Here is a 21381-nt window from a genome sequence, read left to right as displayed (position 1 = left end):
AAGAAGTGTGTAGGTTTTTAGATGATGCTGTATAAGCTCGCTTTCTTGCATCATTTGACACTATTAATACTAATGTTAATATTCGAATAAAGCAAAATTTCGCCACCAAGATTTGTCCTATCTACACTAAGTTCTGTCCGTAGGTAGCTTTAAGGAGATCAATCTAAGAATTGCATATGTTCATGGTATTGGAGGAGAAACTTACGTGAGATATAAGTAATCTAATGTGGCTCACTCCAAAAGTTTGATATAAAATTTTGGATCCTTCTCCATTTCTGGAGCATGCAGTGATGCTGTTGATACTTGGACATTTAGTTGAGTCGTTATGAACTAGCTCGTGGTTGTCATTATTTGTTAAGATGAGACACTTTCCTTGGCTTAATATCACCTTCAAATATAGTTCCGTTCTGCATATTGTGAACGGATTCTGTGTAGACCGATTCACTTACCGTAGGAACCAGTATTCCAATCCTAGGTGGCGTTTCACGCGTGATGATGCAGCTGAAGACCAGATTTTATAAACTTGCATCATCACTGGAATAATACCTTTCAGCATATAAGACTATCACCTTGAGGCCATAAAACATATACTTAAGATACCCCAACAACAGATACCCCAAAGCAGGAGTGGGCCCTTATTAAAGGGAAATATTTGTTTCTCCCCGTGTGTTTGTGTGTGCTTTATTGGGGCAGCGGGGAAAGCAATTTTATCCTTCTTGACTACAGATTTCCTCTTTGTGAAGTAAACAGTGCAGAATTATCATTTATTTACAGGTCAGTGGAACAGGGACAGTCTCGAATTTGTGCTGTTTTCAGTGTTCCTTTTTTAGAGAGGTTGTTTGAACGGTGTTTTGATTTTCTGGAGTGATGAATACTTTCAAATAATCGGCTTGTTAGGTTAGGTCCAGAATAACTTAGAAGATAAGTCTATATACTGCAATAGAGAGGATGGTGCTGGTAGAACGCCATTGAAATGTCGAAATCTTAGAGCCAATGCAATAAGGAGGCATCTGTTATAAGGATGCGGTCAGAATTTTCATGAATATGCTTATGTTAAAATAGAATTCCAAAATATGAAGAAAAGCAAAGGGCGGGGGAGAGAGAGAGAGAGAGAGAGAGAGAGAGAGAGAGAGAGAGAGAGAGAGAGAGAGAGATCCGATCATATAACTCCTTTATATCAAGAAATAGTACGGAGGCGAAGGCTCTTGAACGGTGAAGAGGGATCCTCGAGAGCTGTGGTCGTAGATCTCCTCACCAATAATCATAATATGTAGTGTGGGGAAGATGTAACCGAAATAATGATTGGATATTGTTAAGTGGTAAACTTTTGTAAACATTAATCATCGAGCATTCAATGAAGATTGGTTGCAAGTCCTATTTGCTCTCCTATGTTTTAATTTTAGGATTGGTGTAACCAAAAGCTGTTCATAATCTGTGAATTTTGGCGGCTGTGAGGATTTATTGAAAATATGTAAAAGGTTGATTATGAATGTGCTACATGCTTTGATAATAACTAGTGGGAAGCCATCTGGTTCAATTCTAGCCTTGTTGGTAGCCTGTTGATGATTGCAATTAGGCGATCTCACAAAACTGCAAGTTGCTAGCATTGTCTATTGAATGTGAATATGGGGTAAGTGAACATTTAGGGAGGGAAGAAGGGAGTATTAGCCATTGTACTTCCAGTTATGTTTGTTTGTTAGTTATTTGGTTTTTAGGAGCATTATCAACTAAGGCCATATTGCTCCGGGATATGCGGTGGTCATTCCCTGACCTTTCCGCATTCTCCGTATTTGGTGGTGACGGACTCGAACGCCGGTCTAATCAAGAAGCGTGTGCTACGCACTGCTGCTCCTTCCCACCTAGCTACGGAGGCGCCTGTATACTTCCAGAAAGCATTACCTACCCACTTACAGAAGGTCGCTTCATTGTACCTTTTATTGTTTGAAGTAGATCCTCTTTGTGAGAGCCGATTGTTAAACTACACGCTCGTGTTTGTTTTTAATTTTAAGGAATGTGCTCTCTTCTTAAAGTTGATATAATCAGATATGGAGTTAGTTTTCCACCATTTCCTGAATTCTCTCTGCTTTCTGAAAAAAGCCATTTTTATTTCCCTAGCAGACCTGCTTCCAGATCTTGTAGATATGTGGATTGTTTTGGGGTTCCAGAGAGTGCGATACGGTAGAGCTTGTGGAAGAGTCAAATTCGTTTCCTCGTATGGTTTGTATCATATTCTGCGCCAATCGCGCCGTGTGGTGACAAATAATATCAGACGTTAATAATTTATTGGAAAAGACTACTGTTTTGGACTCTGATATGTTTGCCTTTATCAGTTTGATTGGCTCGAAATTCAGAGGAGCGAGATTTGGTGTCGGAACTCAATTCGAAGCGTTGTGGCTTGGCAGCAAGGGCAGGAAAATATGCACGACACCTATAGCTTGCAATACCCTGGTCAGCTGTTAATTCCTGCTTGAGTCCAAAGTAGAGAATCTTGTGTAGACTCTGTGGTATGAGTACTTTGGCTGGGGCATATTGAAGTCTCCTGCCACTAGGGCTGGGCTGTTGTTAGTTTTAGGCACATCAGCCACTTAGGCCATATTACATCTTGTATATGTCTGTAAATTACGTATGTTCTGTGGTCGATTTGCTGTTTGCTGGATGAAAGACCAGTTTCTGGAAGCAAAAGCCATACTGTCCTCGCCTGAGACTGACTAACTTGTGAAAAATACCCATAAAAGTTCCTCGCCTCATTTACGGGATTCGAACTCTGTTTTTTCCCTCCTGGTGTAGGGAGGACGATGATTATACCAGCCGTGCTACCCACTAGGGCCTATGGTGGAGACCAAGTTAGAAATGTATACCATTCAGGTGAAAGCTTGATCCTTTACATCCCCATTGTGGTCATGGGGAGGGAACTATACAGTGTCTGATAAAGTAATTATCGACTTTGACGGAACTGCAGAAATCTTCGAAGTCATCAGATGCTCATTGCGACATTCATTAATCATATCCGAGCTGGCTCGGATTTGATTAATGAATGTATTTGGTGTAAGTTTTCTTTAAAAATATATATTTTTTAATTTATGTTCTAGGGAATGATGTTAACCCTGAAATTACTGATTTACTTTAAAGGGGCCAAGATTTCAAATATTTGAGATTTGAAATCTTGACTCCTTTTCTTTCTGCTCCAAAACGGTACAGTAATTTGTCAAGTCAGTTTGTTCTAAGACACAGAAGTATATCAAGTAAGACAAAATACAATATTAACAAAATGAACTTTTAAGAAAGAGAAATTTTTATTAAATGCTGATTTTAGCAAGACTTTTTCGGAAAATATTTAAGTGGTTTCCGGGGGAAAAAATGTAAGGTATCGAAACGTGAGCTTAACATAGGGGTATTGCAAAGCTTAAACAGCCTACTGTTTGTATGGGAAGGGATTTTCTCACCTTACGTACTTTTTTACAGCTGGAATAAGCAACACCTTTCCACAAAAAAAACTATCATTCTTAGTACAGTATTTAACTGCTGTGTATTGTGTTTTGAACGTAGAGGTGTTCAGAAAAATCTCATACAAATCCCTTCATACTGCGAGGATTATTTTAAGCAAGTTAAATCCTCTTAATGTAATCCGCTTACAATTTCTCAAGAAACAGCGAGGAGTAGTTTTTTCCCCCTCTTCAACAGAAATTACCACCGTTTGATAAAGCCAATATTTTCCCCCTCAGAATCAGCAAAATGAACTGGACCCTTTTCGAGAAGGTGGGCTGGCAAAATTCCCTTCGGTATTTATTTCATATGTGAATATTTTATTAGAGTTTTGGGAAATTATCGTTGTTACACCCAATTTATTATGAATTAAGCAATATATTAATGAAACGTAGTTTTGACTTTTCTCTTTCCCCCCTTAATTTACTCTCCATTAATTTTACTTCGAGAGATGAGAACCATTTCCGATATCCAGTAGAAAGCGTGCGTTGAAAGACAGCCAAAAATGCTGCAATAAGTTATGAAAGAATTTTTATTGATTGAAAGTTTAACCATAAATTATCCCACCATTTCTTCACCATTGCTAGCCATGTTCTTTATCACTAAGAGCGTCGACGGGGGAAGGGAAGGGAAGGAAAGGGCGGCAGTTTTCCCTGCCTAAAGTTTCATAAAGTGCGAAGGAATTAGAAGTATATTTGGTTCTGACTTCTGAATCAGTATGACTTACCGAAGTTAGTTTCGTGCGTTAACTATTCTCGATGAGTCGTACAGAACGGATTTGATGCTCTTTTCGTAACAATGCTGCGCTATTTCCTTCACAGTGCCGAAATGATTGAACGGAAATGGTTCTTAATTAAAATTCTCCAAGCGAGATGCTATTTCATAGTATTAGATTTAATTCATACTAATTGATGACTTGTTGATTTATGACCAAAGTCCTGCACAGAAATATTGAATCGAAAAGATGGGAATTCAAACCAGTTGAAAGTTGTACACTATCCTCTAGAAAGTATCCGGACACACGTTGGTTTCACATTGACGTCACCCTGATGGGTATCACAGTGGTTATAATCACCGTCTTTTCACACTGGATAGAAAAATCTGGATTCGAATCCCGATAAGGACTCGAGGAATTTTTATGAGCTTTTCCACACCGTTGCGCAGTTACTAGTTCTCAGGCGATGGTCACGTGGATTTTTTTCTCCCTTTGGATATTTGATACACTCTGCCCTACTGGGTGGGCTTTCCACGAAAGAACGGTCCACTGCAGCCGGTAGTTTTCCATTTCTCCTACAAAAATTGATCAGTGAGCTATCGATGTGCGACGTGTTAGTCTGCCCTCACACAACGTTCCAATTCATTCCATAAGTTTCAAATCGGATCTCTGCGCAGGCCATTCCACTACTTTTGTGCATTCATATCCAAGAACCATTCTCGAACAGCACTGGCAGTACGTCACTGGGCATTATCCTTGTGAAACAAACATGGGTCTGTACTGAAGTACTGACCCATCGTAGGGAGCATAGGATTGTCAAAAATGTTTAGGCTTTGGCATTCATTGTTCATCCCCCCGTCCCTCACAACAACAACCAAAGGTCCTAGGCCGCACCATGGCACCATCTCCTCCGAAATTTATTGTTGGTACAATGCACTCCGCAGCAGATTCCCCAGGCAATCTCCACACGCTCACCTGCCCATCTGCTCGAAATAAAGTGGAGCGAGACTTATTGCTCCATAGAACTAATTACCGTTGCTTTATCAATGATATTGATGCAGGTATATCAGGCTTAGTGTCGAAGTTTGCAGATGATACAAAGGTTGACAGGGTTGTTAATGACAGTGTGCTACTGCAACAGGATCTAGAAAATTTGGGCAGATGGGCTGAGAAGTGGCAACTGAAGTTTAACATTGACAAATGCAAAGTACTGCATATGGGTAGAAGTAACCCCAGAGAAACGTACCGACTGTATGGTACTACACTTAAGGTGGTAGAAAATGAAAAAGACCTGGGAGTAATTGTGCAGTGAGATATGAAGTTTTCTGAGCAATGCAGACAGGCTGCCAGGGCAGGTCATGGAGTTTTGTCAATAATATACAGGAATTTTGATAGCAGGGAAAAGGAGGTAATTGTCCCTCTGTATAAGGCAATGGTCAGGCCACGCCTTGAGTACTGTGTACAGGTCTGGAGGCCTCATTTTAGGGAGGATGTAGATTTGCTTGAGCGTGTACAGAGAAGGGCAACAAGATTGGTGAGGGGAATGAAGGGATCCTCTTACCAAGAGAGGCTTAAGTTCTGCAAATTGCAATGGCTGGAGACTAGGCACCTGCGAGGTGATCTGATTGAGGTGTATAAGGCCTTTGAATGGGTTGATCACGCTGAATTCTGATGGGATTCTTTCACTTGTTCAGATTACGAACCTAAGGGGGCATTAATTCAAATTGAGGAAAGACAGATGTAGAATAGATGTGCGGAAATTCGCCTTTAGCCAGCGGGTGGTTAATTGCTGGAACAAACTTCCATCTGTCGTTGTGGAAGTTGATAGGTTAAATACATTTAAGAAGGAACTGGACAAACATTTAGAGGGAATTGTTTTGTAATTTTTTTTTGGCTGATGCTGCATAAGCTCATACACTTGCTTTCTTGCGTCACATGCCACTGTTTGTTATTTGGTTTTTAGGAGCATTAGCAACTAAGGCCATATTGCTCCAGTAATATGCGGTGGTCATTCCCTTGACCTTTCCGCATCCTCCGTATTACTACTACTACTACTACTACTACTGCCACTACTACTACAGACCACTTATGACGTTAGTTGCACCATGAAAGGCAAGGCTTCTGATTGCAGTTGATGTTTGACTCATGCCTTTTTTGGAAGTCCATGAGATCCTGTACGTCCTCGTGGTAGCACAGTTTTTATAATTACCGTTCTTCCCACACCAAGTTGAAAAGGCACGGGTTCGAATCCCGTAAATGACACGAGGAACTTTTATGTCGTTTTTCACAAAGTAGCTGAGTTAGTCGTTTCAGGCGATGGTTTCATGGATTTTCGTCTAAAAAAACAGGCACATCAGATAGGGAACGAACTGAGTTTATGGAGCAATTTATACATATGGAGTTTATACACACGAGTAGATGTGGTTGTTTTCAGGTAAACATAATAGGACGTTTTTTTTGTCTGTTCCCCATTGATATGTTTAGTAATTTAGGCTCTAGCTGGCGTACATCTTTATAACACTTTCTGCATACGTCACATACCATATGACCTCTCAATTTGCATATTTTGCGGAGGTTATTAACGATAACTCAAATCTCCATGCACCTAATAAAGTAGCAGACTGTATAGTTGTTTGTTCCATTAATTTTTGAAAAACAGTATATATATACACTCAGTGATCACTGAATTAATACCACATTCCTAATACCGTGTTGGGCCACCGTTCGCACGGATAACTTCTAGTCATTGACTCCACTAGTTGTCCGTAGGGATCTGCAGCCATGCTACCTGCAAGTCTTTCCACTGTCCCGGAATAGATAGCGGTTGCGTGCCCATACGCCTCACTTCCCGTTCCAAAACATCCCACAAGTGTTAAATTGGATTGAGGTCAGCCGAATCTGGAGGCAAGTCAAGATGGGTGATATCTTTACTGTGTTCCTCGAACCACTCACGCACAGTGCGGTCCCCGATGACACGGCACATTATCACCTTGGAAGATTCCGTTTCTGTCCGGGAAAAAATGCAAAATGGTAGGATGCACATGGTCTCCAAGAGCTGCCGGTAGACCTAAACAGTGAAACGTTGGCCCATATGCACTAGTAGGATAAATTTTGCCAGCAAAACATGTCCCATATTAAGCAGCCATCGCCACTTGACTGGATATTTGGCACGATGCATGGACTCGTGTTGCTTGCGCCACATATGAAAGCGTCCGTTGGAGTGTTGCACCAGGTATTTGGACTTACCCGATCTACACACTAATTTCTAGTTTTCCAGTGTCCGACCAGCGTTAGACAACATAGCATTCGCCGTCGACGATGATCAGTGGTGAGGAGCAGGTGTCTCTTGGGTCGTCTGCTGTGGAACCTGATACGTCTGAGTGTGCGGCTCATTGTCATTTGGGATATTGTTCTTGCATTCCCCGTATTTTATTGCGATGTCAGCTCTTGCACAGTGACACCAGGTGTTGAGCCTATACAACGCCCTGCACCCTTCGCTCACTACGAACATCCATCTTGCGTAATCCTTTACAGTTCTGTCGATGAGAGGTGGTTTGACCCTTTCGACCCTATTCTTTGTACACCTTACCCACATTGGTTTTCGAGAAACTGACAAGACGTACCGTTTCCGATATGGAAGTACTCGACGCACGAGCCTCCACAATCATGCCCATTTGAAACTCCGTGATATCTTTACTACGTCCCATAACTGCTACTTTATCACTTTGACTTGCACGACCAGATGCAAATTGCCACTGCTCGAGCGTACGAAGCTGTTTGGCTTTTTACACTGAGTGGACAGAAATCATGAGATGCCTACCTAGTAACGGGTATGCCTACTTTTCCCCCGAATAAGGGCAGTCACACGGCGAGGCATTGAGTCCACTAGTTCACAAAAGCGTTCCACAGATATTTCCTTCCATCCATGCTTGTTGCGCCGCTGTCCATAATTCTGTCGCATTCCTGGGTGGAGGATTCAAAACTCTAACGAACTCTTCCACAGAATCCCAAAGATGCTTCACGGGGTTCATGTCCGGTGAACAGGGAGGCCATTCCATGGTGGTAAAATCTGCGGAATGCTCTTCGAACCATGTTCTAGTCACCACGGCTCTGTGGGAGGCCCATTGTCGTGATGGAAGAGTCCCTGCCCTGTGGGTGCAGACGGTCTGCAAGGATGGACACGTAACCTGGACCGTTCAGAGATGCGTCTAGATGTTCCAGAGGTCCCAACGTGTGCCAATTGAACACGCCCCAGACTATTACCGATCTCCACCTGCCTGAACAGTTCCTTGTTGACATGACGGGTGCATAGCTTCTTGTGGTTTCTACCAGATATGCACCCTTCCATCCGCTTCAAATAACTGGAAACGGGACTCGTCGGACCAGGAGACCCGTCTCCAATCATCCAAGGTTCAGTGTCGATGTTCTTTCGCCCAGTTGAGGTGTAGAATCCTGTGTCGTTGTGTTAGCAATAGGACTCTGTTCGGCCGGCGGCTCCCATAACGTATTGCGGCTAATGATCGCCTGATGGTCTTGGTGGAGACGTTTCTGACACCTCTCTCGTTGAAGTCGGTGGTGATTTGTGCCACTGTCGCTTTCCGGTCGGCTGAAACAATGCGAGACGACGTCGACGGCCACGTTCATCCACGACCTTTCGCCACCCACAGCGCTGTCCACGATAAGATGTTATTCCGGAAATGGCGTATTCCCGATACACTCTTGATACTGTCGAACGGGGATAGTGCAATTTCTGTACCACCTCAGCGGTAGAGTGCGCAATCCGTTGGGCATTCACTATCATCCCTCTTTCAAAGTCGGTTAACTCACGAATTTTATCCATACTTACACCGAATTACCGTCTACGTGAATGTAGTGTTTTTTTTTTTTTTTTTTTTTTGGTAGTGGTTGGCGCATCGGCTTCTGTGGCCATAGTGCACCTGCCAAGGTTTTTTTGCAGTACTTTGATCCAAGCCCGAGGCGGGATTCGAACCCGCGACCTTTGGGTTGCCAGGCAGGCACTTTACCCACGTGGCTAGCCCGGTCGGCGTGAATGTAGTGATGCAGTGTGGCACAGCAACTCGGAAGATCGCCCGGGCAATCACAACGGCCGGCAACTCGAGAACTTTCTCGCTACTTCCTCTCTTGTAATCCTTAACAAGCCTAACAACATGCCTACCTTCAGTAATACCCTATGGGAGTCCACAATAGACATCTCAGCAGCCACAAGATCTATTGCCACTAAGATCACTGACTGGAAAGTCCGCGAGGCTTGGACAACTTCCGACCATAGGGCGATTACTTTTACCCTTCAACGCTCAATAGAATCAGCACCTCCGCCTAGAAACAATATCATCCGTTATGCAATTAACAAAGCCGACTGGAACCTCTTTAATTTAACGGTCCAAGCTTCCCTTCAAATTCCTGGAAACACCGATCTCACCAACCGCAACCAGCATCAGAGGAAAATAACATCAATCATAACCAATGTCTGTGACAAAACAATCAAGAAGAAACACCCTTTCCCGAGTGCTGTCCCATGGTGGTGCAACCAACTGGATCATCTCCGCCATCAGGTTCATACAGCACGGAAATCATTTCAACGTGCTCGCCGTACCTGGCCCCCTCATGAAGTTGATGCCCTACGCAATAACTATCGTAGGCTAAGAAATGATTACACTAGTTTAATTAGAGCCAAGAAGAAACAGTCTTGGGAGCACCTGGTCTCCACGACTGGAAACAGCACCCCCTGGGGAGTTGTGTATCGCATTGTTACGAACAAGCTCCCCAGGGGTGAGGTCATCTCCTCTACAGTCACCCCGCAGGGCACCACAACCCTCACATGGGAAGAGTCAGTAAACAACATCTTGGACACCCTGTTCCCGCTAAACACAGATTCTCAATCCAGCCAGCAACAAGAAATCTGTACTGAAAACGCATCCTGCAGCACCACTTCTATAGAACCGCCTTTCAACTTAGATGAATTAAAACTTTCCATTGGCAAAACAAAAAAAGCCCAGGGTTAGACTTCATTGAAGCAGAAGTAATTAAGAAGCTTGCAGAGACGCAATCAAATCTCCTTCTCAGCCTGTACAACCATTGTCTGGAAGTTGGACTCTTCCCAGATGACTGGAAAGAGGCCAATCTACGCCTCATTTTGAAGAACCCAAGTAAACCACCAGAGCAGCCAAGGTCATACAGACCCATAGCACTCCTTCCCGTTTTAAGCAAAATATTTGAACGTCTTCTCTTATCCAGATTGGAAAAACACTATAATAATGCAAATCTCCAGTCCCCAAACCAGTTTGGTTTTCGGGCAGGCCGTTCAGCAGAAGATGCTCTTCGACAGCTCACGGATTCAGTCAAAAATTCAGCCACCAAATACTTCTTAGTAATATCAGTGGATTTCGCCGGGGCCTTTGACTTGCTCTGCTGGCCAAGTATACTACGAAGACTCAGAGAAGCTAGCGTTCCAGCAAATCTTTACAGCTGCATACAGGACTATCTTCACAACAGAAGTGTTACAGTCAGAAATGCCTATCGACAAGTCTCCAGAAATGTCTACAGAGGATGCCCCCATGGCTCTGTCCTTGGTCCTTTCCTATGGAATGTGGTCATGGACGAGTCCCTGAACCTAGACCTGGGGGATGTTTCCACCCAAGCCTTCGCAGACGACTTGATACTGACAGTCACTGGAAACTCCAGAGCTTCCCTGGAAACAACAGCCAACGGAGCCCTTACAAAGCTAGAAGAATGGGCCAGCCTCCATAAACTCCATATATCCACTGAGAAAACTACTTCAATTCTACTCAGAGGAACCCTTCAAATAAGCAGGCCGCCGCAGATTAAAATTGCTGGTAGAACTATCAAACTGACAACTGAGATGAAGTACCTTGGGGTAATTCTCGACCCCAAGCTCACGTTTTACCCGCATATAGACTACCTTCATCGCAAAGTCAGGAACTACACGGCAATGGTAGTGAGGATCAGCAGGTCTGACTGGGGCCTAAATCGCCGCTCGCTGCACATGCTATACAAAGCTGTATTCATTCCCACTATAACCTACTGTGCAGGTGTCCGGTTTCATCGTGCACTCATTGTTCGTAACCAAAGGAAGCTCACCTCCATCCAGCGTAATATCCTTCTCACTATCACCCGTGCCTGCTGCACAGTAAGCAACCCAGCGCTCCAAGTCTTGGCAGGAGTTCTCCCTCTGGACCTGCAGATAATTCGCAAAGATGTGCACTACCGGCTCGCAAAGGGACTCCCTACCACCATCCTGGATTTCACTACAAACCCAGCAAACACCATCAAAGAAGAAAAAAAGCGCCTTGCAGTCTACCTTCTTAACGCCTGGCAAAACAGATGGAATACCACCCCCAAAGGTTCCATCACTAAAAAATTCTTACCTGAAATAGCCCAGATCTACCCTAAAGCTCCAGCATGGTACAGCCCAGGGTTATATACCACTTTCCTGATTACAGGCCATGGATCTATAAATCACAAACTTGCCTCTATGAACATCGTGGATGATCCTCGCTGTCTTTGTGGTGAAAACGAAGACTGGGATCACCTATTCTATGTTTGCCCGCTCTACGAGGACCTGCGAACGTTGCTCATATCAAAAATACATGCCTTGCCTCGAGGAAATGAACATTTTCTGATCAATGAGGAAGACCAGTACCATGCTTTTTCTGCCTTCGCCCATGATCTCTTCACCAGAAGAAGATCACTGGTACAACGTCCTGGAACTGATGCACATTGATGAACACTCTTTCTCATATACTGAACATCTTCACCTAGATTGTGACCACTTCTAGCTACTGGACTTGACACTCAGGTCGCTTGAATTGTTTCATCCGTGTCTCTCTTGATACGTGATTGCCTTCCCACTCCCTCGAGGGGCCTCTTCTTCCACTTCCGCTTAGGTGAGAGAATTCCCACCCAACCTGTGGAGGATGCCTTCCCTTACATCCTCCGTCGCTCTGTCTATACTTCCTTTCCTTTACCCTCTCCAGTACATCCTGTACTCCCTGTACCCTATTATTTTATTTTATATATATCTTTTTTTTTTTTTTTTTTACTTGGTCTCTTTCCAGGAAGCTCAGGTGACCTGGAGGAGACTAGCCAGAGAATTATGGGCAGCCTGGCTACCTCCTAGTGGTGTGTGCGGGCAACGTGGGGTACTATCAGGGGCCTTGCGGCCAAAAGCCAGGACACCCAACAGAACCCAGCACAATACTTCATTTACAACACAAAAAATTTTTCTGGCTTTCACAGTGATACTGTTTGTCTCCACAGAGTATATATGGCGCAGATGTGGGAAACCACCGGAGGCGCCTTTCCCCCAAAACTATGCACACTATGCACACTATGTACCTATGTACCTATATACCTGCCAAGCGGTGGGTTCTTCCACTAGCGAGAGGGGCGACAGCATCGCGTTGCCCAGGAACCAGGTATCTCATGATGTCCTTTCGGTGTATTCTCCGAGCTATACGGCATGTGTTCACTGTGGTCCATTACTGATGGGATAGGTATAATTCAGTGAACAATGAGTGTATATTCTCCCTTTCATGGACTAGTTGCAGCTCTCTTTCTCGACATATAGCCACTCAAAATTCTATCAAATTCTGACTTTCGTATTCCATCTTTTTAACGTATGTATGTGATTGTCACTATTTAAGAAGCTACCAAAATGTAAGTCAGTGAAAAAACATACAGTGAGATATATTTAAACTATTTTGTGTCATCGTGTTTCTTTTTATCATTATCAGGCAAGCCTCCAACATCTTATCTCTGCTTTAATCCTACAATGCATCTTCTTCCTCTCACGCGGCGTCCGTCATCTTACGACTGCTTGCTGTTGAGATTTTAATGATTAGATTCGCATGTCTAAATCAGTTACAACTGCTATGACATATTACTCTCGCCGAACTTGGTTAAGCCCAAACGATGTTCTGTTTATTTTTGGAAAGAATCAGACAGTATGTATACAGTCTAGCTTATCGATCGCCGTGTATCTGACTTTTATTTTCTCTTGGCGTACGAAGTGTGTTGTTTCATCTTTCATTTTTATACAGAATTCGCAGATAAAAACAAATAAGTTAGAACTTTAAAAGTGTTGCGGAGAGAAAGTGAGTGGTCTTACAATCAACAGCGAGAAAAGTAATGCAAATATAATTCGATTTTAAAACTTGCTGTCTATCAAGAACTGATAGGGACAGAAATCGCTAACAGAACGCAGCGAAGCGTGCAGTTGGAAATACAATAACCAAAGAGTTATTTCATTTCTCAGTAAACTATGACGTTAAAATTGTTTTAAAATTCGTAACAAGATCGTATTTATTTCTAGGAGTATTGAATATCTATAAATATGACGCCTAGAGTTGTTACAAGAGCGTGTTTTGTGTGAATAATATTTAACTGCTGATAGCGAAAATGCATCGATTTAGAGCCTATATTCGCTTGTCTTTATTCACATGCCAGTGGTCTGAAGCGGATAGTTAAATTTTGGAATATAGACTGTTCATGGATCACGAAAGGAACTAAAGGGAAACAGAACGTCATGGCAGACACTGACAACAAATCAAAAAGTTGGAGAATAGAGACGCGAAATGAAAAGGAATATGAATTCTGAAGCTTGACCACACGCCAGTAAAAAGGTTTTCATCACTTAAATATTTACTGCTCTTGTGGAACCTTCAGGAGATGTGTGAGGGATATAAATAAATTCCTTCAAACGTTTCGGATCACGATTATTTCCAACGTCGAACGTGAATATCACGAAATAATCCATATTTCTATCAGGTTGGATAAGCAGATTTAATTTTAAGTGTTGATGTTAACTTTTAGTAGTCCTTGGAGCCACGTAGTGTAAGTGCTTTGGAATAGTTATACCCGACTTTTACTCTGCAATCAAGAGTTCCTTAAGACTCCTCCTTGGGTCCCCCATATTTTTAGAATATTTATTAGTGATCTGCATATATAACATCCATCCTATACAAGTCCCACGAGTATATTACGCAGGTGAAAAATAATATTTTACCGAATCTCCTTCCATGTTTGTTATTAAGCTTCAAAGCAACTAATCCTATGAGGCGTTAGAATATAGTCTGTTTTTCGTGTAATCTGGCCTATCTGTCTGTCTGCTAGACTAAAACCTTTTAGAAAAAAAAATTATGCAACCCTCGCCTGAGACCATCTAAGTCAGCCACGTTGTGAAAAAACTCATGTTTCTCGATTCATTAACGGGATTCGAACTGAGACCTTTTCCAAATCTCTTTCCATGGGAAGAACGTGTTCTTGAAAGTTTCAATAAATGTACGAGGGCGAGTCAAATAGAAGCGGCAATTTTTTTGAAATATAGAGTAGCAATAACTGGCGCTTTATATACCCTGCTCATATAAAAAATTCATTTCATTACTGTTCGCACCATTGCATGACAACTTCCTTCACTTCATCGTCTGCATGAAATCGATCTTCTGCCAAATCATTTATCAGTCTTTCAAAATATGAAAACAAGGCGACAAGTCCGGACTATACAGAGGACGTTCAGTCGCTTCCTAATTGGTTGGTTGTTATAGGATTTTAGGCGCATCAACAATTTAGGCCATATTGCACCGTTTATTGTACTGCAGTCTGCTGTCATGAGTGGTGTAGGCAAACCCAAGATGACTTCAAGTTCCCTGATCACATCATTGATATCATGCACCGACTCTCACTCTCTGCCAAGATTTTAATTTGTGACAACTGTATGATGTGCCATAGGTAGGTATACGTGTAACCTTTCAAATTTTTCCTTCCTTCACAGTAACGAGTGGTCTCTTCCTTTGTGCATGATATGTAGTCTGACTTACGCGATTTCTATGAACCATTGAATTTTTGCTGGAGAGATGCCATATTATGTAAGAAACTGATTTTTTTTAGTTCTAGAAAGTCGGGTTTTTCATCCAGCAAAGCAGGAAACCGATCATAAATGTTTCATGGCTTTAGTTACCTTAGAGAAAAATCTAAAACAACTAACCTCAAAAACTTAAAACTTTGCAATTTGTAAGGCGCTTACAAATGGGATCACTTTCATTAAAACCAGCAAATAGAAAAACAATTCATCCCTATTCAGGCTACCACTATGTAAATTAAGTTATTTTCATTACATTGGTTTTGGTTGTGATCTATTTATAAAACAAATGTTCTGTTTATACTCGGGCATTAATCAAATAGAACAGAGGAGTTTATAACTAATGCCTATTATCAATAACCGTATTTAGCGGGTACGCTGATGTTATAGTATCTTTTATTCAACAGCAGGTAGAAAAAGCTTTAACATCTTTGAGTGTATTTGCGCATTTTAAGCCTACAATAGAGAAATTACTTATAAAACAGGGAGAATTTTTATCCTTTAACGTACGCTAAACATTTTAATGTAGTCGATGACTAAAAGAAGTGTTACACTCTGTGTATTTGCCAATTTGCAAATTAAGAAAGTGCAATTTCTTCAGCACCGTTCGCTTTAAAGGAGATAAAAAGTAGTAAAGCTTTGTGCAAACTAATTAATTTTCATGACGAATAGCAGGACTACTCAGATTACAAGTCTGCCCTTCAGGAATACAAAACATGCACTATATTTATGAGGAGAAGGAGAAAATTCAATTTTCTCGTTCTCTGTTTTGGGGACTGAATTACTTTTTTCACACAGTTTCATTGTGAATTTAAATTGCGAGGAAATAAGTACATATTCTGTAAAAGATATGACCCGAGAGAAATATTAAAAAATATATATATAAAAAAAACGCAAATGCCTGCTTATTCTTTTTCATATTTCTTTCAGGAGGCGGAATCCGAGGATCAAGAACAGAGGAACTGGAAAGGGATTTGTATAGCTCTTCTCGTGATCGTTACTGTCTGTTCACTTATCATCACAGCCGTAGTCCTTTTATCCCCAGGTAAACATTGTCAGTGGGTTCTAATGTAACCCCTAAGTATAATGTTAATGTTCATTAGTAGTGATAACTGGTTAGATTTATAATTTGTTTTGAGAAATCCCTACAGTTGAAAGACGAGTTTTTCTTTTAAATGATATTTATTTTTTATGGCCGGTACCTTTCTTAAGAAATGCGCACTTTTAAATCTCAAAGGTTTTTATTCAAATTAAATGACTGGTATTTTCAATTTTCATACCGTTCTAAATCTGAAACACAGATGAGAAAAATAAAAGATTTTCATTTCATTTTTTGTTCTTCAACACCAAGTTTTTAATTTTTAATCTAATAACCTGGCTCCTTTTAAATGTAAGAAAGCTGTCAGCGCATTAAAGTAAATATTTTTGATGTCGAAACATCAGTACCATTAAAAGGCTTGTTAAATTAAATCTTTTAAAGGGTTTTATTTTTGAAAAATTTAAAACATCACCTTTATCATTTAGGCATGCATTCCATTTTTGCTCTTTACAGCCATAAAAATCTTCACACTTGCCACTTGAATGGGCGTGTGAACTCAGAAATTCGAATAAGTGGCATACCGTCAGGGTGCTGCAGAAAATATTCCGCATGCCACCTGTTGCCATGCGTGTCTAGGGTTGATTATGCCTGCTTTAGGTTTATCATTTCTAAATTAAAATGCTGCCTAATCAGACTGCGGTTTTCGCATTGGGGAAGTTGTTTCCCGTCCTCGATTTAGTCTAAAAATGTCATCAGAGTGCTTCTGAAATGAACCGATTTTATTTAAAGAAAAAAATATATATGCGTGTGCCGAGCACGCGCGAACGATGTTCTGTGTGAAACATCTCCGTATAATTTATTTTTGAAATAAAGAAAAATGAAATACTATTTTATTTTTTAATGTAATTTATTAATAACCAAAGTCATTATTCCAAAATCTTCTTTCAGGTTCCCTGACAAAAGCCCGCACGAACCCTACTGTCATTAATGCTCATATGAAAAATACCCACACGAAAATTACTCACACGGATAAATGCTCACGTAGAAAAATGCTCACACGGAAGAATGCTCACATCATTTTTAGTTTACAAAAAAAAAAAACTATTTCATATTTCAAAACGCAACAAAAAGTAGCAATATTTTATTTCTACTTCTATACGATGTAGTATTTTGATATAACTTTTGATATAAGACTTTTGATTTTAATATAAAGTAGAATATTTGGATGTAAATGTTTGTAAAGGAAATTACAGGAAATAAAATGCTCTGGTTTTATTGCAACTAAAGCCGTTTATTTTATTTATAAAAATACAGTAGGCCCTCGATTTAACGGACAAAAAATTTCTGTCCTAAAAAAAGCGTCGCACATCAGACAGCACATCTGTCTGATGTTCGACGCTATCAGACAGATGTGCTGAAAATTCCTTCTAATGAAATAAAGGCTGTTTTACTGCTAGATAATGCACCTGTTCACCCTAATGCTGAGAGGTTAGTTAGCAGGGATGGGAGAATTAAATGTGGTTTTCTGTCTCCTAACACTACTTCACTGAACACCATATTAAAAGGAGAATTTTTCCCTTCAACATGGAATATGTATTCTGTTAGGCCACTCCCAAAAGTTTGCCAGCCAACTGAAGCCAAGCACTTTAGACTCATCTCACGCTCCTCGTGTTTACTGAAGTTGCTTGAGAAAACGGTGCTGAAAACACTTACCATGCACATCCTTCCCCACAGGCCTCAACAAATTCATTATGCTCTGCAGGATAGATCAACAGTTAGTAATCTACTTATGACTACCAATGCCATCCTTGAGTCGTTCGAGTAGAAAGAAGAAATTGCAATCACTTATCTACAAGCTGCTTTCGATAGTGTTAACATCCCAGCCTTGCTTAAGCTCCTTCAAAATTATTATCACATCACAGACAAATTATTGAAGTTTCTGACATCCCTTCTTCAAAATAAAACCATCCTATTGTCCATAGGAAAGCAGACGTATAGTAGGCAAATACAAGCAGGAGTGCCACAAGGGGAATCCTGTCTGGCATTCTTTTTACAGCTATAATTTACCCGTTAATACACAACTGAACAGATATACTAACATATGCCGATGACCTATTGAAGCTCTTAACAAAAATAAAAGCGGCCGACGAAGCAATAGACACTACAACAACCACCAACAAGACCGTATCAGCAGTACATCACGAGATTTAACTTGAAATTAACCCTGAAAAATTTTCCATCGTGGTCTTCTTACTGAAACCAACACCAACAATAATTCAACCGGCGATTGGAGGAGTTTTGATCCCTCGCTTAGAAAAGCAAAGAGATCTGGGTGTGATCTTTGACCGAAAACTAAAATTCCATCTTCATATAGAAGAGCTCCGTGCCAAATTCAATAGGAAACGGTGGATTGCCAAGCAGCACGTGCTACATATTCAGAACAGAAATCTGATAAAAATATGCATATCAGGACGATGATTTTCGATTGCATACTGTATGGAGTAGAGTTGTAGGGCTTGGCTGCAAACACAACAATAAAACCATTAAACGCTGCAGAATACTGGCTCCTGAAGTGAGCGACCTGGACGTGTCGTCTCCCACCACAGCAGCACACAACACCGATGGCCAAATCACTAAATTTAACTAGATTTTCAGCCTTAATCCACGAAAGAAGACTAATCTGCACCATCAAAATGATCGCTGGGAGAATCTCTGCGTCCAACATTTGGGACACCGTGTGTTGGCGGATTCCCCAACCAGTTCTCCGCTCCTCTCCCAAGCTTATTGTTTTCTCTTCCAGGATACATCTTAAAGATCGTTTCCTCCTTTATTAGAAGCTCCATCTAGTTCAACTCCTGGATGCCGACATGGATAAAATGGTAGAGGACAAGAAGTACAGACGTCTCATCTTAGATCCGCACGTTGGTTCCACAGCCATCAAGTGATCTGAGATCGTTCCGGCTCGACAACAGTCTCACGGAAAACACAACTGAAGAAAACTATCTTGTGTTATTCTATTTTATTATTATTTTTTTTTGTAATTTGATGTATTATTATTATTATTTTTTTTTAAGTTAATATAATCTGCTTGATGTTATTAACACATAATCATAATCGCCCTTTACTTTACTCGTATTTAAGCTTTATACTTACCCTGTATTAATTTCTGGCGAGAGAGTATCTCTGCCGCTGCTTGTTAACCCCTGGCTTAGTGCCGTGAAAGGTTTGTAAAGTTAGCGTACCTACGTGTACCTATATGAACCTTACAATAAAGATCATTTATTTATTTTAGAGAATTTCGATCTACAGTAATAAGGAAGCAACACCAAGGTGTAATTCAACTGAAGCTTGATGATTTCTTCAAGACCACTTCATCAACTGGACTTGTTTCACCAGAACAGAATCAGCAAGGAATTAACACCTCTCCCTCCATATGACAGTTGTTTCTGAAACTGAAATTTGTGATTCTTTCAATTAAGTTAATATTAATATTGAATATTATGTTTTAAAAAATACGCTTTTTTGTATTTTTTTATTCAATGGAGTTTAAGAATTTTAAAGTATTTTCCCCTCTAAAATGGATTTAAATGAAAAAAACTAACGTTCACATTGAAAACAACTTTGTGTGAGCCTTAAGGGAAAAAAGTGGTGGAAGCACTCCATTGGTTACATTGTATAGTTTTGACGTGTTTAATTAAATTAAAGTTTGGTTCCTGTCGTAAATTTAATTTTATATTTTTAACAGATGTTTTTGTGGCGTGTATAAATTACTCAATGTACATTATATTATTATTTTATTCATACTTATACATTATAACATTTTAACACATACTGTACATTGTAAGCTCGTTGTTAATATATGTTTTAAAACACATTCGGTTTAACGGACTTTCGGCAATAGCGGACACCCATTCCCCCAATTAGTCCGTTAAATCGAAAGCCTACTGTAAATTATTTTTTTCTCTGTCTTACAGAGTGAACAGTCAACACTTTTTGGTTTTTTTATCAACAAATAACTAATTCAGACATATTTCAGTGATTTATTTATTTGTCAAGGATTTCAATAGAATTTTCATTACTGTAAGTTAAGCCAATCTCTAAGTATTTCAGCGTGTATTCTACCTGCTCATATTCCTGCAAAAAAGTGGCAACCAAGTCATGCAGTGCATCATATCTTCTCTTTTTGACCTCTAGACGGACTTGCCTGTGCAATAGCCAGTGTCAATCTGTGGCAAGCCAGGTCCCTCTTCAGTCCATCAAACAAAAACCACGAGCTGGGATGACTGCAGTGGAATAGGAAATTAAGTGCATTGCGAAATCCCTCACAGTAGTTTGTAGTTTTAGGTGACCGTTCAAGAGCTGCATCATGATGATTCCATATTCTTATTGGAAACTGGGAATCTCTATCTGCTGCACCCTCAATTGCCATTCAGTTATGAAGACAAAAGATGGCAACATAGTACAACAACCAATCGAATATTGTCATGTTTCCTGTCCTCAAAAAGCAGAAGCCAACGTTGCCAGAAGCAAAATGAGGCAACACATGAGAGTAGTTAGTTCTACTCCTCGCAATGTGATGGGGAATGTATTGTCAGAGTTGAGTAACGATGTACTGGCACATATGCCCAAACAATCATCCCTTGCGAGAAATCTTCTCAATCACAGAAAAGACTGTCATTTGCCTAATTCATCGACGATCATTTGCCTAATCCAAAGAACTCTTGGTTGAATTGAAGAAAGATGCAATTTATGGAGATGGCACCTTTGATAAAGTTCCAAACATGTTTTACCAACTGTATACGTGGCATGCCAAGGTGGGTAACTCATATCCGCCATGTATTTGCTACAATTTTGTTACAGAAAAAGAACTTGGATACTTATAATAGAATGTTTGAAATAATGAAGCTGTTGGTTCCAAATCTGGTGCCTCAAAAGGTTTTAGTGGATTTTGAGAAGGCTTGCATGAATGCAGTGAGGATTGCCTTTCCACACGCTGAGGTCAAAGGGTGCTATTTCCATCTGTGTCAGAGTCTCATCAGGAAACTCAGCAATGTTGGGTTGAAGACTGAATTTGAAACTGATATAAATATAAAACTCAAGCTGAAGTCTCTTGCTGCATTACTTTTGTCCCAGTCCATGATGTGAGGAGTGTCTTTCATGAGCTTGCCGCTACATTTCCAGACGAAAATAGCTCTAACGAGGTGCTCACTTACTTCTTTTCCACATACATTGAGGGTGCAGCAGGGA

The 21381-nt window shown here is 40.7% G+C and overlaps 1 protein-coding gene across 3 annotated transcripts in view; it reads left to right on the top strand.

Annotated features, from left to right (window-relative positions):
• LOC150082205 (inactive dipeptidyl peptidase 10-like) overlaps positions 1-21381 on the top strand; it is a 362607-nt gene that overhangs the window by 221375 nt on the left and 119851 nt on the right. For all 3 annotated transcript variants that reach the window (XM_090379166.1, XM_090379165.1, XM_090379167.1), the window contains one exon: positions 16026-16140. In XM_090379166.1, coding sequence (XP_090235292.1) covers positions 16026-16140 — 115 coding nt within the window. The remainder of the gene's footprint in view (positions 1-16025; positions 16141-21381) is intronic.

The sequence above is a fragment of the Mastigoproctus giganteus genome, chromosome 8, assembly GCF_048544385.1.
Source record: "Mastigoproctus giganteus isolate SK-2022 chromosome 8, ASM4854438v1, whole genome shotgun sequence".
Lineage (NCBI taxonomy): Eukaryota > Metazoa > Arthropoda > Arachnida > Uropygi > Thelyphonidae > Mastigoproctus > Mastigoproctus giganteus.
Note: the sequence above shows the minus strand (reverse complement) of the source record. Positions and strands in the feature narration are given on the sequence as shown.